Below are 26,807 nucleotides of genomic sequence, written 5' to 3' on the forward strand. Positions count from 1 at the left end.
TCTTAGCATGGCTCCTGGAGGGTCTCCCAGGGTGCCTGCCACGCGGGGGGCTGATGACCCCCATCCCTGCCTGTCCCTAGTGCCCTACGGGCTGTCCCTGCGCCTCGCCCGCCTTTGCACTGAGAACCTACTGAAGCCTGACACGCGAGAGTGTAACCAGCTGCGCCAGGAGGTGGAGGAGAATGTAAGGGCCAGAAAAGCTGATCTCTGGGCACGGGTGTGATCCCGGGAGAGGGAGAGCAGAGGGAAAGCTGCTGTGGAACCTGGATTTTTCCAAGTAGGAAAGAGGGGCTTCCTTGGATATGTGCCCGGCCTGGGGTCATCCTATGAATGTTTCCAGAAGGGGACAAGGCAATGTGCAGGCCCCTGTGCATGTCCCCAGCCAACCATGTGCATTGGGCCTGGATGGCTCTGAGTAGGGAGGCTTACGCAGGGCCCCAGCCTCACGTCTTTCCTTGCCTGGCAGCTGAATGAGGTGTACCGACAGATCACAGACTCACACAAGCTCCAGCAGACCAAGTTCCGGTGGGTCCAGGGGCCCAGGGAGGGTGGGGGGAGCTGCCCAGACTGCCCACTCTAGGGGACACCCCCCAAGCGGGCATGGCTGCACCCCAGACACTGTGTGGCTCACAGCCCCCTCTTGGTCCCCCACAGGCAGCAGCCCAACGCCGGGAAAAAGTGAGTTGAAGGCACACAGGTGGGGCAGCCCCAGGTCAAGTGTCTTGCCCCTAATTACCTGGTTACTGAGAACTAGAGCCCGGATTTGAACCCAGCCTGTCTGACTCCAGCACCCATACCCATAGCATCTTTTCTGTCCTGCATCTGCTCCTGAGAGCCCGCCTGAAGGGGGGTGGCTGGGAGGGTTTAGGGAGGGGCCCCACTTCGTAGATGAGGACCCTGAGGCTCCAGGGGACAGAGTGGCTCGACTGAAGCTCGGGGTGAGGTGGCGGGACCAGCCTGGGCCACCAGGACGGCCAGGTTCCAAAAACCTCGCACCTTTTGCTGCCAGGCATCTTGTCCCACGCTGGGGAGAGGACAGGCAGGAGGGTGGGGGATAGGGGGCAAGTGCCAGCATTGTGGCCGGCCTGACATCCCCACCTAACTGCCTGTCCCCGCCCCCGCCCCAGGCAGGACCACACCATCGTGGACACGGTGCTGATGGCGCCCCGCTCCGCTAAGCAGGCCCTGCTGAAGCTGACAGAGAAGCACGTGGAACAGGGGTCCTTCCATGAGCTCAAGGTGGCCCCAGGCTACTACACCATCACCGCAGACCAGGGTAGGTGGGCAGGCTCCCCGCACTGCTCCCTTGTGCCTCCTACCCCGCTGACTGCCCCCCGCCAACTCCTCCCCAGATGCCCGGGGCATGGTGGAGTTCCAGGAGGGCGTGGAGCTCGTAGACGTGCGGGTACCCCTCTTCATCCGGCCCGAGGACGACGACGAGAAGCAGCTGCTGGTGGAGGCCATCGATGTACCCATGGGCACCGCCACCCTCGGCCGCCGCCTGGTGAACATCACCATCATCAAGGAGCAAGGTAGGTCAGGGAAGAGCGAGCAGGGGGCTTAGGGGGCTCTGGGAACCCTTGTTCCTCCTGGTGTCTGAGCAGAAATGGGGCCTGGCCATGTCGCCTAGGCAAGTCACTTAACCTCTGTGAGCCTTGGTTTCTCCATCTGTAAAATGGGCATCAGGCTCCTGAGAGGCGTATGTGTCTGTTCATCGCTGCACAGTGTCTGGTCGTGACACTCATGAGGGAGCTTCTGTTCTAACTGTTGTAGGGCACTGGGTGCTCCTGAAGCTGCCCTCGTCCCTCCCCCTGTTCTTCCGTCCCTTCTGGTCTCCGAACTTCGGTGGTTGAATGACCGTCCCCAGGATGCCCGGACAGCGGAAAGGAAGGGCTGTGGGAGTTGGTTTTACCCACGCCGGTCCAGAGGGGAAACACGGCACCGTACAGGCAACACCCTCGTTGCCTTCCCTACCTGCTCCTCTGGGAAGCCCAGGGTGTTGACGACCATCCTCCCTGCATCCAGAGGGCCTGCTGGGCCCCTGAGCCCTCCTGCCCACCCGCTCCAGCAAACATAGGACTCCGTCCTGCTCTGCCCCAGCCCTCGGTCTCGGGGCCTCCTCTCTGGCTGTGCCCCTGCCTGGTCTCCTTTCTCTGCCCCAAAACATCCAGGATGCCAGTGGGACTCTGTTCCAGCCCCCTTGCTCTTCTCCGGAAGAATTTTCCACTCCCTTGCTCTGCTCTCCCCAGAGGGCGGTGGGATGAGGAGGGTTGGGCAGGGCCAGAGGGCAGGTGGGTGTTGAGAAGGGGCCACGGCCGGTCGGGTCACCTGACTGCCCCCTGGGTCCTTGCAGCCAGCGGCGTAGTGTCTTTTGAGAAGGCCGAGTACGTGGTCAGTGGCGGGGAGCAAGTGGCCCGCATTCCTGTCATCCGGCGCATCCTGGACAATGGCAAGTCCCAGGTCTCCTACCGCACACAGGACAACACTGCCCAGGGCAACCGGGTGAGTCTCTGCCGTGGGGTCAGTGGCGTCTCCGGGGGGCCCAGCGAGAGCAGGACATGGCCAGTTGGCAGCAGCGCTGTCTCCCTCCCCAAAAGGGCCAGTGGTGCCTGAGGTGAGGCCCCATCATGGCCAGCGACATGTCTAGATCATTCGTGTCTCCTTCCAACAAGCCGTCAAGGGTCTCAGGGCCGCCAGACCCTTCAGACTGAAATGGACTTCTCTATCTGCCCCAATCCTGGGGCTTTAGGCTTCTTTTTATTTCCCCTTAAGATTTTATTTGTTTATTTATTTACTTATTTGAGAGAGAGAACGAGCAGTGGGGAGGGGCAGAGGGAGAGGGACAAGCAGACTCCATGCCAAGGACGGAGCCCAATGTGGGGCTCTATCCCAGGACCCTGAGGTCATGACCCAAGCCAAAATCAGGAGTTTGATGCTTAACCGACTGAGCCACCACCCCCAGGGCTTTGGGCTTCTTGAGGTGGGATCAGAGGCCACATGGCCCCTGGGCAGACTCCCCAAGGAACTGTCTCAGTTTGCCTGGCAGGCCCTCCCAGGGCCAAGAGCAAGAGGCAACCCTTGAAGGCAGGGAGCGCCTGGCACGAGGGCCCCCGTCCCCTCTGTCACGGGGCCCGAGTCTCCGGGAAGAACCAAACTCAGGTGTTGCATGTACTGTCTTGGCTTCCAGGTTTATGTTTCTGAATTTATTATCAACATGTACAAGCTAAAAATATTTATACCAGCAGTTGACTCAGCGGGTAATAGAATGTGGTCTCTGTGGGCCCGCAGGCCTGTTAGGCAAATGCATGGGAGCATGTGTGCGGGCTCGGGCTCCTGCAGCCTGGCCACACCCTCTTCTGCCTTTTAGTCTACGGAACAGTTCCCATCACCACTCCCGTGCTCCCAGTGAAAGTTCCAAAGAAGAATTGTAGGTCCGTAAGTTTCACTGAATACACCATATTATCTAAGAGATTCTGGCAATCCTGTTGTGCTTTTATAAAGATACTTGGTATTTATATGTTTTTAGAAACATTATTATTATTCCCCAATTTTTTATTTTGAAAAACTTCAAGCCTGCAGAGAAAAGACTAATAAAATCAGCACCCACTTACCCTTTATAGAGAGTCGCCAACTAATACTGGTTTTCTCTCTCTCCTTCCCTACAAGATGCCCGTACCTAGACACAGAATTATGCGTGGATGTATATCTCTTATCTGTAACTGTAGAGACCCAGGGAGAGAGAGTTGTGTTCCATTTCATTTTGTTTGACGAACTATTCAAAGTAAGCGGTAGACATCATGTAGGCTCCTGCTGAGAACAAGGCTATGCTACACAACGTTGTCATTACCAACTTTAAGAAAGCCCACATTGTTGCATTACCTAATAATCGGTCCATATTCAGATCTCCCCTTGTTCACATGGCCCCACAATGTCCTTGATAGCTCTTTCCCTCCCCCCACCCCCGCCCCCAATCCAGGAAACAGTCAAGGATCTGGCATTGCATTTTTTTATGTGTCTGAAGTCTCCTTTAATTTGGTACAACTCTCCTGCTTTGTCTTTTGTGACTTTGACGTTTGGAAATGTTCTAGCAGGTAACTCCTACTTTCCTTAAATTTCCTTGAATTTGCCCCTTGCTGGGCCTGGACTTGAAATGTTAGTTTGCAGCGCCACCTAGTGGTCGAAGCGCACCCCAGTTGCTGCTGATGGCCCCATTCTACACTCGCGTTCCAGAAACTCAGGAGAGTTCTGATGCTTTGAATGAAGAAAGCTGGAGGGGCGCCTGGGTGGCTCAGTCAATTAAGCATCTGCCTTTGGGTCAGGTCATGGTCTCAGGGTCTTGGGATTGAGCCCCGTGGCGGGTTCCCTGCTCAGCAGGTTGTCTTCTTCTCCCTCTCCCTCTGACCCTACCCCTGCTTGCGCTCTCTCTCTCTCAAATAAATAAAACTTAAAAAAAAAAAAAAAAGGAAAAGAAAGAAGAAAGCTGGAGCTGATGGAGGCACCCTACCCAGAAGGCAGGGCCTGGGGCCCGGTGGGATCCCAGACTTCAGAGCCACATTTGGGGGCAGGGGTTCCTCCCTCCCTGGGTGGAGCCTGCCAGTGTGGGACTCTCTGTATGTTCACATCCCCAGCTCTGGGTCTTGGTTCAAAGCTCAGCTCTACCACAATTACCTGTGCAAACTTGGGCAAGGTTCTCCATCTGCGAACGGGGGACAGTAGTAGCTCCAACTCACAGTGCTGTGGGGGTCAAATGAGCTAATATTTGTAAAGTGCTTGATGCATGGGGCGGGGGGGAGCAGGGAGGTGCTGTAGCAACATAAGCCATTTCGCGTCCACGTGGGGTGGTCTCTGTCGGATATACAAGATCGGGGTGGAGGGCCTGTCTGACCCTGACCCCGCCCCACTCCCAGGACTACATCCCCGCAGAGGGTGAGCTGCTCTTCCAACCTGGGGAGACCTGGAAGGAATTACAGGTGAAGCTTCTGGAGCAACAGGAGATGGACTCCCTCCTGCGGGGCTGCCAGACCCGCCGCTTCCACATTCAGCTCACCAACCCCAAGTTCGGGGCCCGCCTGGGCCAGCCCCACTCAGCCACCGTCACCATTGGGGACCCAGGTGCGCCGAGCCAGGGATGTGGTTAAGCAGGTGCAGAGGGAGGGCTGGGGGTGGGGGGGCTCTCCACGGAGGCTGTCCGTCTTGGCAAGTAAAAATACAGGTCTGGGGGGGCGGCTGTCTGCTGAGTGCTGGTGGGCAAGGGTAGGGGGGAGCCCCCTGGCGGTGAGGGTGGATTCTTGCCTCCATCAAAGAGGGGGTGGCTGAGCTGGCTGCCGCGCTCAGGCTTGGCTCCCTACAGACCAACTGGACCGGAACTTCACAAGCCAGACACCCTCAGCATTCCCTCACCGTGGTGACCTGGGCGCCCCGCAGAACCCCAATGCCAAGGCTGCCGGGTCCCGGAAGATCCACTTCAACTGGCTGCCCCCTCCTGGCAAGCCGGCAGGGTACAGGGTAAGGTGGGAGGCAGAGGGGTGTGGAGGGGGAGGCCTGGTATCCGCTGGGGACGTGAGCCACCTGCGGCCAGAGGGCCCCGGAGGTGATGGGGAGGGCATGCTTGGCCCACCGGGGACGGGGGGCGCCGCCATCTGCCTGGGGAAGAGGAAAGACCCATCCCTGACGTTTTCAGACATTTGCCCTCCTTCCTGGAATGTGGCCCCTCCATCCACCCCAGAGATACCCCAGTTCTGCCCCAGCCCTGTTGTGTGAACCTGGCAAGTCACCAACCGCTCGGTGTCTCATCTACGCAAAGGGGACGATAAGAGCAGGAGGTCCGTGGAGGGACGAGCAGCTCTGGCCATTGCCGCTCCCCACTGACCCGTTCCTCCCCTGGGGGCAGGTCAAATATTGGATCCAGGGTGACCCCGAGTCCGAAGCCCACCTGCTTGACAGCAAGGCTCCCGCGGCGGAGCTCACCAACCTGTACCCGTACTGCGACTACGAGATGAAGGTGTGCGCCTACGGGCCCCAGGGCGAGGGCCCCTACAGCTCCTTGGTGTCCTGCCGTACACACCAGGAAGGTGAGGCCACACCACCTGTGTCTGTCCCCGACTACCCTGATGCCCGGCTCTGCCCCCCTCCCCCAGCACCTCCCAGAACCCGGCCCTCGCTCTGCTGCTGCTTACAGCTTTCTTCCTGTACTGCCCCCCTCCCCTGCCCCAGTACCCAGTGAGCCAGGGCGGCTGGCCTTCAATGTCGTCTCCTCCACTGTGACCCAGCTGAGCTGGGCTGAGCCCGCGGAGACCAACGGTGAAATCACAGCCTATGAGGTCTGCTACGGCTTGGTCAACGAGGACAACCGTAAGGACCTGGACCCCTCCAACCCCCCCCCACCCCTGGGGACGGCAGGAAGGGGAGGGGACAAAGAGCAGGAGGGAAGTTATGGCATCCCTGTGGTCCGCCCCCACGGTTGCCTGAGGCATCATCAGGTTTGCGGTCAGGTTTGGGCTGGTCATGTCCCCAGGCCAAGCGCAGAAGCACACAGGGCAGGTGGGGATGGGAGGCGTGAGACAGATGTGCAGTGAGGTCACACGATCAGGGGTGCCTTCCCATACAGGGAACCAGGGTGCCTCATTTTCACATGGTTCTCTTGGGGCCAAAGAAGAGTTGCCAGATTTAGCAAATAGAGGATACCCTGAGTTTCAGATAAACAATTTTTTTAGTCCAACTTATGTAACATTTTACTTGGCCACATCATTATTTCCTCCCAGGCCTGGAAGGGAGGGGAGGGTGGGGAACCGCACCAATTGCCAAGACGAGACAGTGAGGGGAATCAGTTCCACAACCACCTGGTGCAGGGACCTCCTCCTTGTGCCCTCACTTCTCCTTGGTCCATCCCAGGCACGGGGAGCTCACCATCTCATACGACCTCTGGGCCTTAACATGGGTCAGGCTCAGCACTCCGGCGTAGCCCAGTAGGGCGGAGAGCCGAGAGATTATTCCAGACATCAGATTTGTTGCTCTTTAGCAGCCAAGCAGACCACACACAGCATCACCAGCTGCGTCCCACCTTTGGTGCATCCTGGGTTTCTAACCCACCCATGACCACTATTACAGAGACACTGTTATGCCTCTAATCCCAGGAGTGATATGTATCCTGTCGAAAGCTCATTTCTGATGATTTCAGCCATGGCTTCAGCCTGCTGAGGTCTCTGCTGTGTCCTGGAATGCACCAGATGGCCCACCTGGCTGAAGGCATCAGGACTTTGGCGGGTGCCCCTCTCCCCCTCTCCCTCTAGCTGACAGGGATGTGAGGGGTTGGCCAAGAAACAGTGCCCACCTTGGCAGCTAGAGACCTCCCCCAGGCTGAGAGGCCTCCACCAACCATTTCTTTTTAAGCACAGTTGCTTGCTAGGGGCCAACACCAAGCTTATGAGGTATCATTTTCCAGAAGCCTCCTTTGGACGACTTTGGAGATGGGGACCTTTTCTGGCTTCCAGTCTTTTGTGTCTTCTCTGGTTTCCCAGAAGCCTTCCAGCAGGGCAGACCCCTTCATTTTTTTTTTTTTTTTTTAAGATTTTGTGTATTTATTTGACAGAGAAAGAGCGAGGGAGGGAACACAAGCAGGGGGAGTGGAGGAAGGAGAAGCAGGCTTCCCGTTGAGCAGGGAGCCCAATGCGGGGCTTGATCCCAGGACCCCGGGATCAGGGCCTAAGCTGAAGGCAGACGCCTAACAACTGAGCCACCCAGGCACCTCACGGCAGAACCCTTCTTGTTGGGCCTGGGCCTAAACCCGGAACTTGCGCTGAGCTACGGGGGTCACGTTCTCCTTTCTCCCAGGGCTGTGTGTCCACCCTTCTAGGTGCTCATGGGTTAGGGTAAGGGGACCCCATGGCAGCTGTGGTGGGTGTTGGGCCATCTCTGCCCTCAGCACCTGGGGTTTAGCGGTGGGCAATGAGGCACAGGCGCCCTCACCGCCAGAATGTGTGTCCGGTGGAGGCGCCCTGGACACAGGGCCATCGCAGCGCCAATCAGTAGAGGTGACATCGAAGCCACCTTGAGTCTTGTCCTCACTCTGCCACTTAAGGATGAGCCCTTCAGAGAGTCGGTGACACTTCTTGAAACCAGTCTTGCCCAGGTTCTCAGGGCCTGGTGTGACCCGGGATTCCCGCAGCTGCTTGCTCCCGGCCTTGTTTCCTGTGCTCTCTCTGGGAAGTAAAGAGCCCACACAGGGGGGCTGCTGCATCAGAGCGGGGCTAGGCCAGGCAGGAAGCTAGAATGACTCATCTGAGGCGCTCTCCCTGCCCCAGGACCCATCGGGCCCATGAAGAAGGTATTGGTGGACAGTCCCAAGAAGCGGATGCTGCTCATTGAGAACCTTCGGGAGTCCCAGCCATACCGCTACACGGTGAAGGCGCGCAATGGGGCAGGCTGGGGCCCGGAGCGGGAGGCCATCATCAACCTGGCCACCCAGCCCAAGCGACCCATGTCCAGTGAGTGGGGGCGGGGAGCAGAGGAAGGGGGCAGGCGGGACAGAGGCTGGGAGGCCAGGGCTGGAGCCCTGGTTTACCCCTCCCATTCCTGCAGTCCCCATCATCCCGGACATCCCCATTGTGGACGCCCAGTGCGGGGAAGACTACGAAAGCTTCCTCATGTACAGCGATGACGTTCTACGCTCCCCTACTGGCAGCCAGAGGCCTAGCGTCTCCGATGACACTGGTGAGTGGGTCTGGGATCCGTGACAGGAAGTCCTGGGGAGGAGGTGGGACTGTCACTGGTGTCCAGAGAAAGCAAAGGGGCCAGTGACCACCGGGCATAGAGAGCAAGACCAGAAGCCCCTCTCGGTTCCACACGGGTATCGGCAGAGCCTGCCATTTGGCAGGTGCCACGCTGGCGTGGGGTACAGAGGGGACAAAGCCAGTGTGGCCCACAGGCAGTCGTGTGCACATCTGTGTATAAGCACAGGCCGACAGACTTGCTTAGGAGCAGAGGCACACAGGGTCGGCCAGGCCACGCACACGGGCCCATGTGGGAACACAGCCTCGCACCTGGAAGGCTGTACCGTGGACTTGGGTCATTCAGGCCACCTCCCAGGGACAAGGCCATGTGGGAGGTGGCAGGCATGGCCCCCTGCCCTGCCCTCCCCCCTGACTCCCCGGTGTGGGATAAAGGGCCCTCAGCTGGCCCCCCTGGCACTCAGTGTGAGCGCGGCTCTGCTGTGGGCCATCAGATGAACTGCTCAGTCTCTCTGTGCCGGTGCTCTGATCTGTAGAGCAGGACGCCAGTCATACCATGCCAGGAGTCACAGTCCTCCGGAGTCCTACTCTCTTCCATCCTTGCCCTGGCAGGGTTGAGCTTGGGCTTAAGGAACCCAAGCCCAAAGGTTATGGGGGTTTTGAGGCTGTGAGAAAGCACAGCAGGTATGAATCAGGTGCCCAAACTCAGGGCCTAACTCTACCTGGGACGCACTCTGTGGCTTCTGGAACTGTCCCTGGGAGGCAGGCAGGGGAGAGGTTACTCTCTCCAGTCCACAGATAAGAAACCGAGGTGACAGAGCTGGTGACAGAGCCAGCGCCACCCCGGGGGGGGGCGTCTTGCCTCACCAGCCGCAGCCCCGCCTGCCCCGGCTCCCACGGAAGGGCTCCTCTTCCGCCTCGGGGGCCGAGGGTCCCGGCCATCGCCTGCTGCGCGACCACCCGCGCCCCTCCCGCACACTCGGATTCCGGAGAGCCCGAGGACCGGCTCACGTCGCTGGTCTCCGCCCCGCCGCGCCCCCTCCCGCAGCCGCCTGCAGCCGCCGGCGGTGCCAACGCGGCCCTTCGTTGTTCCCAAGGCAGCGGCTGGAAGTTCGAGCCCCTGCTGGGGGAGGAGCTGGACCTGCGGCGCATCACGTGGCGGCTGCCCCCGGAGCTCATCCCGCGCCTGTCGGCCAGCAGCAGGCGCTCCTCCGACGGCGAGCCGCCCCGCGGCGCCCCCAACGACCGCGCGGAGGCGGGCATGGGCGGGGAGGGTGGCGGCCTAGCCCGTGGCGCCACACCCAGGCCCCCTGGAGGTGACGGGCTTGCCCTGCCTGCCCCGACCCCGCACCCAGCTAGGCTCGTTGGCTGCCTGGGCCCGGCCTGAGCCCCCTGTGGCCAGGCTGCCCAGGAAGGCTCCCCGCTGGCCTGGGAAGGTGCCACTGTGCCAGGACGACCCCCAGAGCCAACGGCCCCCCCGGGGCAGGCATTTGGCTGTCCTCAAAGCAGGACTGCCCGCAGGAGTGTACAACTTCAGAAGTCTGTTGTGTCTAGGGGACAGGCTGTAGTACCCAAGGAGACCCCTCAGAGGCCTGAAGGGACCCAGGGCAGACATTTGCCACACACGCCCCCACCAAGGCAGGGCTAACTGCAAGGTCTCAGTGACCCTCAGACTATCCACACCGGCATCCTGAGCACCAGTAGACATGGGCTGCAGAAGCCTGTGTGGCCCCTTGGGACCCCACTAGGAACACAGACCTTCTGTCCCTGGTGGCCAAGGAAGGCTGGGTTTCTTTACGCCACCACCCCCCCATAGGTAATCCTAGGAATTCCCAGGGTGACAGCCTGCCCCACGGGGCTCTGGGTTGGTACAGGTCTGCCTCCGTGACCCTGCTCTCCTCCTGCAGAGCACCTGGTGAACGGGCGGATGGAGTTTGCCTTCCCGGGCAGTGCCAACTCCCTGCACAGGATGACTGTGGCCAACACTGCCTACGGCACCCACCTGAGCCCACACCTGTCCCACCGGGTGCTGAGTACCTCCTCCACCCTCACGCGTGACTACCACTCGCTGACCCGCACAGAGCACTCCCACTCTGCCACACTGCCCAGAGACTACTCTACCCTCTCCTCCGTCTCCTCCCACAGTGAGTGTCTGCCACCAGCCCTGCGTCTCCCCCGGACCCCTCTTCTCTTCCAGCTCCAGCAGGCTCGGGGTTCTGTTCCCGCCGCCCGTCCTCCAACATACCCTTCCTGCGCGCTCACTCTTGTTTTGTCCTGCCGCAGGCCTCCCTCCCATCTGGGAAGAGGGGAGGAGCAGGCTTCCGCTGTCCTGGGCCCTGGGCCCCCTGAGTCGGGCTCAGATGAAGGGGTTCCCTCCCTCTGGGGACTCACGGGACACTATAATCCTGGCTGGGCAGCCAGCAGCGCCCTTCCGGGACCCAGGTAGTACAGGGGTGGCCATCCCGTGTCTCCACAGCTGTCCTGCTCCATCTGTCATCCATCTGGTCATTGCAGCCGCGCCCAGACCCAGCATCTCACCCTCCATTCCATCCCCATCAGTGCTGATGCCTCATTCAGCCTCTGTCCTTCCAGGGGCGCTGGGCTGGGGGAGGAGAGGCGCCAGGCCAGTGGGGGAGGGCCATCTCACGATGCTCACCCTCGAGCCCACAGCCACTCTGAGATGGGCAGGAGGGGCTGGGTGGCCTGGCCAGGGTGTGGCAGGGTGAGCGAGCTGGCAGGCCAGTGCTGAGCAGAGACCTGACAGCCCAGGGAGGTCAGGGAACAGAGGTCCCGCCACAAACTGACTGTGGCCTCCCGTCTTCAGACCCCCGCTTGGCTGCCGGTGTGCCCAACACACCCACCCGCCTGGTGTTCTCGGCCCTGGGACCCACATCTCTGAAAGTGAGCTGGCAGGAGCCACAGTGCGAGCAGGTGCTGCAGGGTTACAGCGTGGAGTACCAGCTGCTGAGCGGCGGTGAGGCACAGCTGCTGTTGGCGGGCTGCGGGGATGATGTCTTGCCGGGCTCGGCTCAGGGTCGGGACACTCAGGAGCATCCGGCTGGATAGGAATCCCTCCAAATCCCTCAAACGCTAATGATCCCCACCAGACTTTCGGAGAGTCTCTCTCTTCCATGCTCCTCCTCACTGCCCTTCATGGCCTCCTCTCTCCGGAGTTCTTATCCACCTCCCTGGGCCTCTCTCCAAGTTATTCCCTCTGCTAGGTTTTGCCTAACAAGGCTTCACTGGCCTAGGGGACCTAGAGCCTCTGCTGGCATGGGAGGTGGGAAATGGGGCTTCCCTGGAAGACAAAATCACGGCAGCATGACTGGGGCCCATCAACAGCCAAAACATAGTGGAATTTTAGACGGCACTCATCCCTTGTATAGTGTACAACCTAAACAACCAACCATACCATACCAGGCTGATCCCACCTGCCCCCAAACCACAGCTAATCCTGGGTGAGTGATGACTAGATCTTGGTGGCAGCCTAGGGAAGGTGTGGGATCAGGCCGGGGGTGGGAATAATACTGCTCCCCTGTCTCCCACCCTACCCGCAGGAGAGCTATATCACCTAAACATCCCCAACCCCAGCCAGACGTCAGTGGTGGTGGAAGACCTTCTGCCCAACCATTCCTATGTGTTCCGTGTGCGGGCCCAGAGCCAGGAAGGTTGGGGCCCAGAGCGCGAGGGTGTCATCACCATTGAGTCACAGGTGCACCCCCAGAGTCCACTCTGCCCCCTGCCAGGTGAGCTGCCTCCCCACCGCGTGGCTGCCCCCATGAGGTCTCCTATGGACACAGACACTGACATCCTTGCTCTACTATGTCCAGGCTCCACCTTCACTTTGAGCACACCTAGTGCCCCGGGCCCACTGGTGTTTACTGCCCTGAGCCCAGACTCGCTGCAGTTGAGCTGGGAGCGGCCACGCAGGCCCGATGGGAATATCCTTGGCTACCTGGTGACCTGCGAGATGGCCCATGGAGGAGGTGCTGCCTGCCCCCAGGTCAGGGGTGGCCAGGGGAGGGATGGAGAGGGAGCTGCAGAGGTTTAAGTCATCTTCCCTGTCCAGAGCCAGCCACCACGTTCCTGGTGGATGGTGACAGCCCTGAGAGCCGGCTGACCGTGCCAGGCCTCAGCGAGAACGTGCCCTACAAGTTCAAGGTGCAGGCCAAGACCACCGAAGGTTACGGGCCAGAGCGTGAGGGCATCATCACCATTGAGTCCCAGGATGGAGGTAGGGTGCCTCAGCCCTTCTTAGCCCCTGCCCTTTCTCTGGCCACCTCTTCTCTTGGCCTCATCTCTGCCTGGCCCATCTGCCCATGCCAGGCCCTTTCCCACAACTGGGCAGCCATGCTGGGCTCTTCCAACACTCACTGCCAGGCGAGTACAGTGGCATCACCACCACGCACACCAGTACCACCGAGCCCTTCCTACTGGGTGAGTTACTGGGCAGGGGATCCAGCTCTCCTTGCGGGGAAGTGGGAGATACAGAGCTCACAGAGCAGGAGAGGCAGGGCCCCAGGCAGAGTCCTTCAGTGCGTCCTCCCCTGCAGATGGACTGAGCATAGGGACCCAACGCCTGGAAGCAGGTGGCTCCCTTACCCGCCACGTGACCCAGGAGTTTGTGAGCCAGACGCTGACCACCAGTGGAACGCTCAGCACCCAGGTGGACCAACAGTTCTTCCAGACCTGAGCCCCCAACCCTTACCCACCCGTGTACGGGAACCTGGGCCCCCACCCGTGTGCGGGAACCTGGGCCCCCACCCCGCCTCCTCTCCCTGGCTCTGGCTTGGCTCCTCCACCCGTGGACCCCTCGCGGCCCAGCACACCCAAATGCTGACCACAGGGCCGGTGCCTCTGGCTACGGAGGACAGAAGGTGTCCTCTGGGAGGAATAAAGGGCGCAGAGGTCCCAGAAGGCCCTTCTGGCAGCAATGCCCCTACCCCAGGCCCAAGCCCATTTGCACATAACCAAAGAGCTGGAACCAGCATGACAAGGCCCCTGCTTTGTTCCACGCTTAATAAAAGATTTTGCTACCGATTGGCCCTGCCCGGTCCGTTCTCGCAGGGAATGCCTGCACAGCGCGGGGGGAGCGCTTCTGACGGGGCTCCTTGGATACCCAAGCACACGCCCACCTCTAGAGGCAGGCAGGCGGGTCAGTGGTGGGAGGCACAAATTTATTGAGCACCCAGATGCAGAGGGCAGGTGGCCGGGGCCTGGAGCTTTGTGCCTTGCTGCCTGGCAGGCCCCATGCCCACCGGGTGCCGTCCCCGGGGAATGCCTCACCAGCGCAGCACCTTGGCGCCATCGGCCGCCTGAGAGAGGTAGAAGGTGGCGGTGCCAGCATACTGCTCCTGCGGGAGAGGCAGGTGGGGGGTCTCAGCATGGCATGGCCCTGGGAACCCACCCCTCCTACCCCTGCGTGCTGGTGCCCACCCACCTGTATGTGCTGCATGGCTTGGGAGGTGGAGGCGGCCTCCAGCAAGGTCACAGTGCAGCCGCCAAAGCCACCGCCAGTCATGCGGCTGCCGTAAACCCCAGGTGCAGACAGTGCAGCCTCGACGAGCTGGTCCAGCTCAGGACAGCTCACCTCATAGTCATCCCTGCGGAGAGGACGGAGGACAGGGAGGGCCTAGCACAGCCCCGTCCCAGGGCTTAGCCTCACCCTGGGCTATTTGGGCACTCCAAGGTCCTCACCTGAGCGAGTGGTGGCTCTCCACCATGAGGCGGCCAAAGGCTCGGTAGTCCCCACGGCTCAGGGCGGCCGCCGCCTGGGCCGTGCGCCGAATCTCACCAACCACGTGCCGCGCACGCCGGAAGCCTTCCTTGCTCACCAGGTCTCTGCCAGCTGGGGAAGGAACGGGGTCAGCGGACCTGCCACCCATCACCTCTGGGCCCCTACCGATGTGGGGATGGGGGCGCCAGGTGGTGGCCTGGGAGTGGGAGGCTGGGGGAGGGCCGAGAGTTGGGAGACCTCATTCGGACAAAGTTGTGCCCAGAACCTTGTGTTGGTCACTCAGGTTCGGAGCCTCCCCCGGCCCCCAACTATAAAATGTCACGGGGGGGGGGGGGCGCCTGGGTGGCTCAGTGGGTTAAAGCCTCTGCCTTTGGCTCAGGTCATGATCCCAGAGTCCTGGGATCGAGCCCCGCATCGGGCTCTCTGCTCAGCAGGGAGCCTGCTTCCTCCTCTCTCTCTCTGCCTCTCTGCCTACTTGTGATCTCTGTCAAATAAATAAATAAAATCTTAAAAGTCACTTGGGGCGCAGCAAACATTGAGAGAACCCACAGAGAGCCCCCCTCCCAGCAGGGGGCCTGGTGCACAGTGGGTGCTCAGTAAACAGCAGGAGAAGCCCCAGACCCTTGATGCTTCCAAGGTGAGGGGCAACACACGGCCGCCTCCCGGAGCCCACGGTAGTGCAAGTGGGAGAAGTCCTCCTGCCGCCGTTCACGCTGCAGCACCAGTGGAGCCTCCACTGGAGAGGCTGGGGCTCCAGAGCCGGGGTGCAGCCCAGGCACACATCAAGCCGCAGGGCACACTGGCATCGGGCTGTCCTCCCCAGTTCATGCCGAGGTGGGGAGAGCCAGCCGATTCGGTAGGGGCAGCCCTGAATGCCAGAGGCTTTGCTGCTGAATTGAGGGCCACGGCGGTTCGGGAGCAGGCAAGGGTTTGGTGTTGAAGTAGGTGACCAAAGCAACCACCTTGGGCAGAGAGCCCGAGCTGGGAGACCCAGGCACCAGGAGCCAGACAGCAGCTGCTAAATACTCAGAAAGCCATGGTGTGGGGGGAGGAAGGCATGGAAGGGACAGAGATGGGAAAGGAGAATGGGAGGGGGGACATAAGGACACAGAGGAGACCGAGGTCTCACATAGGAGTGACAAGGGTGAGAAATAACCGGCAAGGGGAAGTCAGCAGGGGAAGCCTCTAGGGGAGGAAGGATGCAGAGTTCCACTGGGAATCAGGTGGAGGCTCCGGAACCAGAGGTGGAAATGGGGGGAGGCTCCAGCCGGGGGAGCAACGGGCTACAGGCCCCAATCCCAGGTGGCAGTGGCGGTGGCGGCTGAGAGGACTGAGAAGTGAACATAGACAACAAAATGGGCCATAAGCATTAAGTCTCCCACCAAGACTGGCACAGGAAAGAGGTTCAATTTTCAAAGAGAAGAGAACTGGCCGTGTTTCCAAGCAGGAGAGGAGCCAGGCAGGGCACAGGAACGAGGCAAAGGAGGCCTTTCCATACAGGACTCTGGAGAAGGCAGAGGCAGCATTGCGGTCCCCAGGGAGGGAAGACCCCCCCCCCCCCACACACACACACGAGTGGTGGGGAAGGTGTGCAGTGGAGAGGAGGGACGCCCAAAGTGTTCCAGCATGAAAACCTCCGTCAAGGTCGCCTGCAATGAGCAGACGGGGCAGTTCTGAATGGGACAGTTCACCAAGGAGAAGGACAAGACAGTCCCACAGGGCTGGCCAGCATCCCAGCAATGGGCACCTGCACCCTGCCAGGGAGGGCACGGCTCCCGAGGCCAGCAGCCTGGCCCGCAGCTGAGAGTACAGATTGGGGGCTGAGCTGCCCGATTCGAGACTCAGCACTGCCTCATCCAAAACACGCAGAGTAGTAACAGCCTCCGCTCCACAGGGTACGGCAGAACAAGGGGATGTTGACCTGAGCTTCAAACTATCAAATATACTATCTTCCCGGCCACACGTACCAGGAACCTTTCAGATACAGGCACCTTTGGACTTTGCAATCCTACTCCTCTGAATCCAATCCTAAGAAAATACCGAGAACACGGAGACACTTGTGTATGAAACCGATCGTCACAGCGTCATGTGCAATCGTCGGCAAATGGTCATGTTACAGCACACCCGCGCGCCGAACTTGTCTATAGCTTTCACAGGCCCTGCTGATGACGTGCCTCTGCCGGCCCAGGTAAGGGTTCTCAGATAACGTTAGAAAAAGAGAAACAGGGATGCCTGGGTGGCTCAGTTGGCTAAACAGCTGCCTTCGGCTCAGGTCATGATCCCGTCGTCCTGGGATCGAGTCCCACATCGGGTTCCTTGCTTGGCGGGGAGCCTGCTTCTCCCTCTGCCTCTGCCTGCCATTCTGTCTGCCTGTGCTCGCTCTCTCTCCCTCTCTCTCTGACAAATAAATAAAGTCTTAAAAAAAAAAAAAAGATTTAAAAAAGAAAAAGAGAAACAGGGCGCCTGGATGGCTCAGTCGTTAAGTGTCTGCCTTTGGCTCAGATCATGATCCCGGGATCCTAGGATCAAGACCCGCATCGGGCTCTCTGCTCAGCAAGGAGCCTGCGCCCCCTGCCCCTCTGCCTGCCCCTCTGCCTACTCGTGATCTCTCTGTCAAATAAATAAATAAAATCTTAAAAAAAAAAAAAGGAGAAAACAATATGAAGATTTCAAGCAGCCCTGCTGAGGTTGGAGGGTCTACAAGGTTGGGGGAGCGGGCAGAGTGCAGCGGAGGTCCCTGGAGATGAGGGGTACATGGCAGGGTCAAGGCTACACGGAGGGCCCGGCAGCCCCACAGGGCCCCCAGCCAGCTCTCACCCTCTAGCTCCTCCAGCCGCACCTCCCGAAGGCTCTCCTTGCCCAGCGCCCGGGCCACCTCTTCACACTGCTGCCGCCGCAGCGGGTACTCGCTGGAGCCCAGGGAGTGGCGGACATTGGAGTTGGTGATGAGCACGGCCAGCTTGGGTTCTGACAGCGGCACCAGGCTTGTCTCCAGGGACCTGGCATTGAGTTGGAGTGAGGAAGAGGACAAGCCCGAGGGTCCACGTGCCACACCAGCCAGGGGGCCATGCTCCACCCAGAAGCTCCTGATGATGGTGGGGGGGTACAAGGGAGGCCCCTGACCTGCAGTCAATGAGCAGCGCGTGGCCTTTCTGCCCCAGCAGTGCGATGAGCTGGTCCATGATGCCACAGGGCACCCCTGCGAAGCTGTGCTCGGCCCGCTGACACACCTGAGCCCGGGCAGCTATGGACCCCGAGTCTGCGGCACAGGGTGACGTGGGGAGGCTGGGGCCCAGGAGGGGGTGTGTGGGGTGGGAGCCATGGGAGTTCCAGTGACACTCCAGGGAGGTTCCCCACCCCCTTCCCGAAGCCACAGCAGAGGGGAGCTCTGACAAGCAGAGGAGGGCTAGATCGGGGGCTGGGGTCTAGGAAGTACCTGGGCAGAGCTGCTGCAGGAAGGTGTACGTGGCCACTTCCAGGGACGCGGAGCTGGACAGCCCACCCCCTAGGGGCACAGAGCTGACCACCACTGCGCTGAAGCCAGGGAGGGGAGCAGCTGGAAAGAACGGGTGGTGGTGAGATGGGCCGTCTGGGAGGACAGGCCCGCAAAGGGCATGTATTTTGGCATGAAGGGAGGCGACAGCCTGAAAGCTGTTTCCAGGGATAGGTCTCAATTGTCAGAGGCCACCTTGGGCCCAGCACCCTTCATCCTACCCTCCTAAGGTAAGCTACTTAACCAGCAGCTGAGGTACCTGGCACACAGTCTTCCTAGCTCTCCTCCTGGTTTAGGGCTCTGGAGGCCAACGGGCTAGGGGTTTGAATCCTGGCTCCTCCCATTATCTAATGGGCAGTTCAGGGAAAGTTCTGGAACCTCTCTGGGCATCAGTCTCATCATCTGTACAACGGGGATACTCTCCTCCTGCAAGCTACCCGGGGGTGGACTAGATGAGCTAAGGAGCTTTGTAGCTGAGAGGTGGTGCTCCTAGCACTAGTGTGAACTTGACCCTGGCCTCAGCCCCATACCTGGGTAGTGCTGAATCACTCCCTTGACATAGTTGGCCCAGCGGGGGGTTCCGGGCTCCAGTGACCGCTGGGCTGTGGGCAGCGGAAACTGCAGCCTCCGGGGTTCATCAGCATCCTCCGAGGTGGTGAGGAGGGAGACAAGGCCATCCGCCCGGGGGCTGCCCACCAGCACAGTCACAAGCTCCAGCGCCTGGCGGGAGACATGGAGTATGTAAAGCTTCTGCCCGCTGACCAGTGAAGGAGGCTCCCTCCCCTACTAAAGCTCTGAAGAATGAGAGGTTTCAGTCCCTTGGAGGCTCAACAGGAAAGGAATGGGGGTTGTTTCAGGGAAGAACCAGAGTGCTGAGTTGGCCCTGGGGGCTTGGGTCCTGCCTCTGTGTCTTCAGAGGTAGGGCCGGTGCAGCAGACGTGCAGTCCTGGACTCTGCCCCGAACACGGGCTCCCAGCTATGGGGCGAGGGAGAAGAGAGCTCGGAAGGCAAAGAGAGTCAGAGGCGCTCCAGCTGATGCCTCGCCGTCGCAGAGTGGTCTCAGGTGCGCGGAACCCACTCACTTGCCAAGCTGCACCAGGTGGAAAGGGCCCCAGCTCTAATCGCTGCCCCAGGAAGAACCAGCTGGGTGACCTTGAGGAAATCACTAGCCCTCTCTGGGCCTCAGTTTCCTCCTCTGTAAACTGAACCGGCTGGGCCGGGAGCTCTAGGACTAGCTTCCTCAAGTCTGCAGTCGGGGTCCCTGGAAGACAGTGCCCGAAGCGTCCCCTTCCGCATGATCCGTCGGGGCCCAAGTTGAGGTGGCTCCCAGATTGATGGCGAGGATCGTCAGTCTACAGAGGGCGGGCTAGAGCGACGAGGCGTCGGCACACCCCCTCCTAGCTTACTTCCTCGCGGATCCCTCGCTTCCTCCCTTCCCACGTGGGAAATACCCCATCCCCGGGTCTCTCGCATGTGCTCGTCCCCCAAACTCCGGAGAGGATGGCTAAAGTTCGGTGCGGCCGCCCAACATCCACGCAGGGACTAGGCACCTCCCCGCGCGCCGCAGGCCTGCCCTGCCTCGGGGGAGGCTCGGGGCTCCCCTCCCGGCCCCTCACCATGGGCAGCACCAGGCCCTGGTTGTAGTCCGTGTGCTCCCCGATCAGGTTGACCCGGCCGGGCGCCGACACCGCCAGCTCGGGCTCGGCCCCGAACTCCTCCCGGAAAGCTCTGCGGGCCTCGTCCAGCAGCTCCGCAGCCTGGGGCTGTCTCGAAGCGGCCATGACGCCTGCCCTGCAGCGAGGCCCGGTCGGCGCGGGATGCTCGGGGCGGGGCGGCGCGGCGCGGGGGCGGCGCGCATTCCTGTACGCGCCCCCCGCCCCCACCCGGGGCTCCTCCCGCCCCCGCCGAGCCCGCCCCGCCCCGCCCCGCCTTCCGCACCCAGCCACCTGCTGGGCGCGCACGGCCGCGTCTCCCCCCGACGCCCCCACCGGGCAGGCGGCGGACTTTGCGAAAGACTGGCGGGTGCCCAGTAGAGCGGTATTGGCTGGACTGGAAGAGCTGGGCTGCCCTTCCCCGACCCTGGCGCCGCGTTCTGTGCTCCCCACACCGGCCGGTCCGTCCACCCACAGCCTGAGCTGGGGAGCCTGCGTCCAGCGGACCAGGATTTCCCAAAGGGCTCTCCTAGGTCCTAGAGTCCTGCCTCTGTGCGAGGGCGTCAGACCCTGATCATGAGTCTCCGAGAGGGGCCTAGCACGCGGTGTAAATTGAGATCAAGAAAGCCAAGTTTGGTGGTGACCAGGGAGTCGCTTTCTACAAGCCCCTTTTCTAGACTGGCCCCGCCGGGATAGCTGTTAGCAGTGGAAGACTGAAGGAGGGTGGCAGTGGCCAGCCTCTCCCGGAAGGACCGACGGCAGCAGCCCCCCTGGGGCGGGATTGTTGGCCTCAGCAGGTGCTTCCTCAGTCCTGAGCCTGGGATGCGGAGGCTGACACTCGCCACTTCCTTTTTCACCAGCCTGCATCCTGAACCTTTAAGCGGGTCCCATCCCCCACCTGGACACGAGTCCGCGGTTGCTCCGATATGAAGCCTCGGAGCAGAAACGCTGAAATTTTAGCAGCCTGTTTGGGACGAGAGTGGGGGCTTTGTGGAGAGTTGTGGCCAGGGATAGAGCTTGGGATCTGCCCAGGGGTTTGCCCAAAATGCATCTTACCGTGATGAGCACCAGTAGTGCATAGAATTGTTGAATCTTTATATCCTGTGCCTGAAACTCATGTAATACTATATGTGACTTATGCTTCAGTTTTAAAAAATGCAGCTCTGAAGACTTCTGAAATAAACATGGGGGTAAATCTTTGTGACTCCGGCTTAGTCAGGGGCTTTTTAGATGTGACACCCAAAGCACAAGAGACAATAGGAAAATAGATAAGCTGCACTTCATCAAAATTAAATACTTTTGTGCCTCGGGGGGCAGCATCAAGAAAATGAAAAGACGGGGCACCTGGGTGGCTCTGTTGTTAAGCATATGCCTTCTGCTCAGGTCAGGATCCTGGCATCCTGGTATCCAGCCCCTGGAGCAGACTTCCCGGCTCAGCAGGGAGTCTGCTTCTCCTTCTCCCTTTGCCCCTCCCCCTCACTCGCGCACTCTCTGTCAAATAAATAAAATCTTGAAAAAATAATAATAGGGGTACCTGGGACCCTCTCCCCCTGTCTGCTGCTCTGCCTACTTGTGTTCTCTATCTCTGTGTCAAATAAAACCTTTAAAAATAAATAATAATAATAATAATAATAATAATAATAATAATAGGGCGCCTGGTTGGCTCAGTGGTTAAGCCACTGCCTTCTGTCTCAGGTCATGATCCCCAGAACCCCAGGATCAGGTCCTGCATCAGGCTCCCTGCTCAACAGGGAGTCTGCTTCTCCCTCTGACCCTCTCCTCTCTGTGCTTTCTCACTCTCAATCTCTCTCAAATAAATAAAATTTTATTTTAAGATTTTATTTATTCATTTTAAGGCAGAGGCCTTAACCCACTGAGCCACCCAGGCGCCCCCTCAAAACTGTTTTTAAAAACTTTTTGGGGGGTGCCTGGGTGGTTCAGTGGGTTAAAGCCTCTGCCTTTGGCTCAGGTCATGATCCCAGGGTCCTGGGATCGAGCCCCGCATCTGGCTCTCTGCTCAGTGGCGAGCCTGCTTCCCTTCCTCTCTCTCTGCCTGCCTCTCTGCCTACTTGTGATCTCTGTCTGTCAAATAAATAAATAAATGAAATCTTTAAAAAAAAAAAAAACTTTTTTGTGGGGGCCACCTGGATGGCGTAGTCAGTTACATGCCTCTTGATTTCAGCTAAGGTCATGATCTCAGGGTTGTGAGATGGAGCTCTGGGTCAGGCTCCATGCCCAGCGGGAAATCCGCTTGAGATTCTCTCCCTCTGCCTCTGCCCCTCTACCGCTTGCCTGTGTGCTCTCTCTCTTACTCTCTCTCTCTATAAAATAAATAAATCTTAACTTAAAAGAAAAAAAAAACCTTTGGGAAATACGACGATTCCAAATTTCATCTGATGGCCTGCTTCTTTTGAGCACTCAGTAAAGCATTTTTTGGCATAGGCAAAACAAAACAAAACGATCAGTGGCCCTTGAGGCTGGTTGAAGTGGGATTCAATGCACAAACCACGCCTTCCAGGGGGAACCACTCTCGGAGAAGCGGTCGTCTGCACTCCTTCTCTGTGAAAGCAACTCCTCTGTGAATCCTTTACCCGCCTGAGCTTTGACGTCTCACAGTTCTCTGCCCAGATCTCTGCCAGATCTCTGCCCAAATCTCTATCTGTGTGATCTGAGATTTGTGTGATTTCAGGCAGATGACTGCACCTCTCTGAGCCTCAGTCTCTCACCTGTGAAATGGGGCTAGTGATTGCCGTGGTAGAAGAACCGAATGAGCTTATCTTCAAAGAGGGCCGAGCCCAGCACCTGGCACTTAGTAAGCACAGAATAAACGTTTGCTGCTATCATCAGTCATCCATTAATTCAACAGATATCATGGACTGTCCTGTGCAATTGGCCAGATAAAAGATAAAAGGTGCTGGTGCTCTCTGGGAGAGGAAGACACAATCTAGCCCCCTCTGGCTAAGGGCTCTGCAGGAGGAAAGCGCTATCTGAGTGAGGGAGCCGGAGGAAGGCTCCTAATCCCTGAGGCCTATACCCTTTTTTATTTCCGTTGTTTCAGTTTGGTTGAAAAAACCTTGGTTGCCCAAGGTTCGTTATTTGTATTGTTTTGGTTGTTCTCGGAGAACTTGGCTTTAACTGAGAGTCAGTGCTCCTGTTTGCTCGCCGATGAACTCTGAAACATTGATTTTCATTTGGAAGATGTGTTTACTCTCAGTTTTTGAGTCCCATCTAGCATGTTACATGAAATCTGTTCAGAAGGAAGTCTGCCCCTGACTTTTCACCCTCCCTCCCATTTTCCCGGCCAGATGTGACAGCACTACAGGGGAGGTGGCACCTTCCTGGGGACACCGTATCCCCAGCCAAAGTCTGTCCTCTGCTCTGCTAGCTGAAAACTCCCCAGTATCAGCACAGCCAGAGGCAACTGTCTCACAGGACTGAGGCATCATGATAGAATTCCCAGTGATTCCCACCATGGGGATATACTGTCCAGTGATGGGAGCCGAAGCATGCCAGCCAGAAGCCCAGTGGCTGAGGCAGGCCTAGAGGTCGCTAACACACATCGGTCCAGGCCATAGCGACAACTGGCTCCTGACTGAGGACAGGCCCTCTGGAGATGCCTCTTCTTTGCTGTAGTCTGTGGCTGTCTTCACGCCCACTTTTTCACCGGTGGGTCCTCCCTGATAGACCCAGTTTTTCATGTGACTGAGGTCTCTGGGCTCCCTGCCGCTCTGGTTCCTCGGTTGCAATGAAAGCCTGGTTCCCTGATGGGACTTGGGTCCACGTCTCCCACTCTAATATCTACAGACATCGTCTCTGAAAATGCAGATGGCCCACCCTCTCATTCATTCTGGGAGCTTCTTTTTGTGATTGTTCCCAGAGGGTTGACCTGTCTCCCGATTTGGAACCCCTTTGCCCTTCAGCAATATTAATGATAAACACTTCTGTAATATTGATACTACTTACTAACCTCGAGCTTTGTGGTCAGCCCTGGTATCAGACCTTGTGATCAAAGCCCGGTATCAGAGCCCGGGCAGTGGCGCTGGTTGTTTACTACCAGGCTGTGCTCTGATTGGTCAGTGCCCTTGACTTCTATTGTCAAATATTTTGGGTCACCAGGCTTTGCACAGATTATTTCATTAAATCCTTACAAGCTTATTAGGTAGTAACTGTTTTTATTCCCACTTTTACAGATAGGGGAGCACAGATGGGTGAAGGAACTCATCCCAATGGGAGAGCCGGGTCTTGAACCTGAGCCCAGCTGCCCCTGAGCCTGTCCTCTCAGCCACCACCCGTCCCCGAACATCCTAACCAGCTGCAGCTTCCGCACAGTAAGGTGTGAAGACATAAAGCTCAGATTGAAGTAAGGGATTGTGGGGGCGGGGGGAGGCAGCTGCTCTCTCAGACCACGGCAGCCCCAGTTTCTACACGGAACACTCCCAATTCGGAAGCCAGGACAGGACCCAAAGCTCTTGGGAATTGGGCTGATTCTTTGTCCCCTCCCCATGCCAGGAGCAGATCCAGCCAGCTGTGCCATCCGGGCTGGTCACCAAACACGTCTGGAGCCTCTGCTGGTTGCCAGGCATGACTCCAAAAGCAAGCGAGGCTCAGGCCTGGCCTTCAGAGCATCGGGAGCTTCTTGTCCCTCTCTGGCCTCAGATGCTCCTGCTAAGAGGGGCCAGCTTCAGGCTTTGTCTTTTCTTTCTTTCTTTTTTAAACATTTATTTATTTGACAGAGAGAGCACGAACAGGGGGAGCAGCAGGCAGAGGGAGAAGCAGGCAGAGGGAGAAGCAGACTTCACACTGAACAAGGAGACCAATGCGGGACTCGATCCCAGGAGTCTGAAATCACGACCTGAGCCGAAAGCAGAGGCGTCACCGAATGAGTCACCTAGACGTCCCCAGGCCTTGTCTTCATTTGATGCCCCCACCGTGTCCTTGAAGTTCCTGCCCTCTAGGCTGATGACCACCGTGCCAATGGTCAGGGAGAAATCCAGACTCACGGGATGCAGGGGACAGCTTAGGGCCACAGCCATCTCTTCACACTGGGCGCTGCAGCTGGTCCGGGCCTCCAGGCCATAGCCAGTGGGTGTGAGGACTGAGATTGGCCGGGGAGGGAGGGGAGCTCCAGGCTGTAGCAAGACAGTCAGGCCCATGATGCCTGGGCCTTGGACCCAACCCCATCCATCCTGTCCCCTCTGCTGATGCTCTTGGCTCAGTACTAGGTGGTGAGGAGCTTGTGGGGCAAGGTCCTGAGGCCCAGCATGTCTAACAGAGAGGGTAGCAGGGGAGTGGGGGCTAATGGAGCCCGGGTATCACCTCCATGGGGACGTGCACAGTCCCTCACACACCCCTTAGCAAAACACCACCCAAAACCCCCTAAGCTTGCAGCCCACCAGCCTCCCTTCCCAGAGCCCTTCCACCTTTTTTTTTTTTTTAAGATTTTATTTATTTGACAGAGAGAGATCACAAGTAGGTAGAGAGACAGGCAGAGAAAGAGGGGGAGGCAGGCTCCCTGCCGAGCAGAGATCCTGACGTGGGGCTTGATCCCAGGACCCTGAGATCATGACCTGAGCCGAAGGCAGAGGCTTTAACTCACTGAGCCACCCAGGTGCACCCCAGAGCCCTTCTTGTCAGTAGTATTGCTGGTGCCTGAGATGGGCTTCTCCTTTTCTGGCCACCCTCTATTCCACTATGTGCATTCCAGAACTACAGCTTTCTGATCGAGAGCTGGCAGCCGCTGGGGAGAAGACCCCAGACGCTGGCGCCCTTTCCAAGTCATGTATAATAACCTTATAGCCCCTTCAGGGACCACAGCCTCACCAAAGCTCCCCTGCCCTTGCCTCCCTGGTAGAGGAGGTGACTGCAGAACTCTTAGCTTCCTCCCTGGGGAAAGGCGATGGTGGAGAAGGAAGGTCCTCTGCTCAGGGCAGAAGCCTAAGAAATGCTGCTCCTGGTTGTGCCTGGCTAACAGTCCTGGCCCCTGGCAAACATCAGGCATGATGCTCAGGCAAGGAAACCAGAAAGGGCAGGGGGCACATCACAGAGAAGTCCTATGATGCTGTTTGGAACAATGTTGGTGTCTGAGTGGGACCCTTCACTGCCAGGGGCTGCTGGGCCGTTAGCAGAGCCATGGAGAACAAGGACCCCTAGGAGGGAGGACAGAGGCTCTGGTCCTGCCTTACAGCACAGTCCTCTATGTATAAACTCAAAGCTGTCCCAGCTGCACCCACCTCGGCCTACAGCCTTGCCCATTCTCCACACGTGCTGACAAAGGGCTCAGGGAGCCAGAAGGCCAGCCATCTGGCCCAAGAGGGCACTTTCAGCCTTCTCCCTGGGGGTGGTTTGGGATTTGGGTCGGCAGCCTGGGCAGGGGCTTGGCTCTTCCTTCCTTCCCCTAGCCTTGGCCTCAGGAAGGCAGCTGGAAGGCCAGCTGTTTGTGCTGAAGTTCCTGGCTAAAAGCCAGGCCCAGCTGGCTGGACATCCCTGAGGAATGTCCACAGGGGCAGGTGCGACTACCATTGGGCTGAGGGAAGGAAGAGGCTGTGGGGCCCAGACAAGGCAGGCCAACTGCGTTCTTGCAGTGCCTGGGGTGGGACTGATGGTGGGACATGGGCTGTGATCGCCTTGGCAAGGTTACTATGAAGTGCTCCCAACCCAAGGGATGGAGAGGTAGGGGTGGGGACCGGATGTGCAGGGTGGGGACTCAAGGCTCTTATGCCCAGTGGACCACAGTACCACCAGTGAGACAACAGCTGCAGACGGGTGTGGTGAAAACTGTGCACCTCGCCCTTCTCCATGGCAGGCGAGGTTGGCCACAGGCCTGAGCCTCTGATCTCTGGCCCTCAGCTGTTGCCCTGAACACAGGATGGCCCCGTTGGCAGGAAATAAAGGGCAAGCCCAAGTCTCCCACCAGCCCAATGGCAGACAGCTAGCTGGACTGCACCTACCCTCTACTACCCTACCTGCAAGTGACCTAGAGGGGCCTGCTTTCCCACTGCTGCAGAGACCCCCGCCCCAATGCCCACCAGGCAAGAGGCAGTGCTTTCAAGGAGCCAAGTAGGAAAGACCCCTGAGGAATGACTGAGGAAATGAATGGGAAAGACTAAAATTTCCAGTCCAGCCAGTGGGCTCAGGGTTTGTTTTTCTACATTTGGAGACATTGGAGACGTTGGTCAGGCCCCTAGGGGGTTGGGGAGGCC

At 58.8% G+C, this 26,807-nt stretch overlaps 2 protein-coding genes across 2 annotated transcripts in view; one reads left to right on the forward strand and one right to left on the reverse strand.

Annotated features, from left to right (window-relative positions):
- LOC111160262 (integrin subunit beta 4) overlaps nt 1–13,492 on the forward strand; it is a 29,630-nt gene extending 16,138 nt beyond the window's left edge. The window contains exons 21-40 of the mRNA XM_022523201.1: nt 81–184; nt 467–525; nt 655–678; nt 1,128–1,276; nt 1,353–1,532; nt 2,354–2,502; nt 4,908–5,112; nt 5,351–5,505; nt 5,891–6,071; nt 6,214–6,351; nt 8,301–8,483; nt 8,578–8,709; nt 9,824–10,042; nt 10,634–10,870; nt 11,551–11,700; nt 12,284–12,472; nt 12,557–12,714; nt 12,798–12,960; nt 13,053–13,163; nt 13,280–13,492. Of these exons, the coding sequence (XP_022378909.1) occupies nt 81–184; nt 467–525; nt 655–678; nt 1,128–1,276; nt 1,353–1,532; nt 2,354–2,502; nt 4,908–5,112; nt 5,351–5,505; nt 5,891–6,071; nt 6,214–6,351; nt 8,301–8,483; nt 8,578–8,709; nt 9,824–10,042; nt 10,634–10,870; nt 11,551–11,700; nt 12,284–12,472; nt 12,557–12,714; nt 12,798–12,960; nt 13,053–13,163; nt 13,280–13,419 (3,026 nt within the window). The 3' untranslated portion in view covers nt 13,420–13,492. The remainder of the gene's footprint in view (nt 1–80; nt 185–466; nt 526–654; nt 679–1,127; nt 1,277–1,352; nt 1,533–2,353; nt 2,503–4,907; nt 5,113–5,350; nt 5,506–5,890; nt 6,072–6,213; nt 6,352–8,300; nt 8,484–8,577; nt 8,710–9,823; nt 10,043–10,633; nt 10,871–11,550; nt 11,701–12,283; nt 12,473–12,556; nt 12,715–12,797; nt 12,961–13,052; nt 13,164–13,279) is intronic.
- Nucleotides 13,493–13,886: 394 nt separating this feature from the next.
- LOC111160263 (galactokinase 1) lies at nt 13,887–19,770 on the reverse strand. The gene is made up of 8 exons (XM_022523202.1): nt 19,573–19,770; nt 18,487–18,676; nt 17,900–18,019; nt 17,587–17,722; nt 17,281–17,462; nt 14,424–14,574; nt 14,167–14,329; nt 13,887–14,080 (listed from the first exon to the last, which is right to left on the reverse strand). Exons 1-8 carry the CDS (start codon nt 19,735–19,737, stop codon nt 14,009–14,011), a joined length of 1,179 nt encoding a protein of 392 aa, XP_022378910.1. The 5' UTR covers nt 19,738–19,770; the 3' UTR covers nt 13,887–14,008.
- Nucleotides 19,771–26,807: the final 7,037 nt, after the last annotated feature.

Source organism: Enhydra lutris, unplaced genomic scaffold (assembly GCF_002288905.1).
Source record: "Enhydra lutris kenyoni isolate GAN:26980312 unplaced genomic scaffold, ASM228890v2 scaffoldscaffold75, whole genome shotgun sequence".
NCBI classification, from domain to species: domain Eukaryota; kingdom Metazoa; phylum Chordata; class Mammalia; order Carnivora; family Mustelidae; genus Enhydra; species Enhydra lutris.

Excerpts from the sequence above, each read along its gene's own strand:
- LOC111160263 (XM_022523202.1), bottom strand. The coding sequence starts at position 19,737 with ATGGCCGCTTCGAGACAGCCCCAGGCTGCGGAGCTGCTGGACGAGGCC. Across the intron at positions 14,575-17,280 it reads GCGGCTGGAGGAGCTAGAGG|CTGGCAGAGACCTGGTGAGC; the intron begins GTGAGAGCTGGC and ends TTCCTTCCCCAG. Across the intron at positions 14,330-14,423 it reads GAGAGCCACCACTCGCTCAG|GGATGACTATGAGGTGAGCT; the intron begins GTGAGGACCTTG and ends TCCTCTCCGCAG.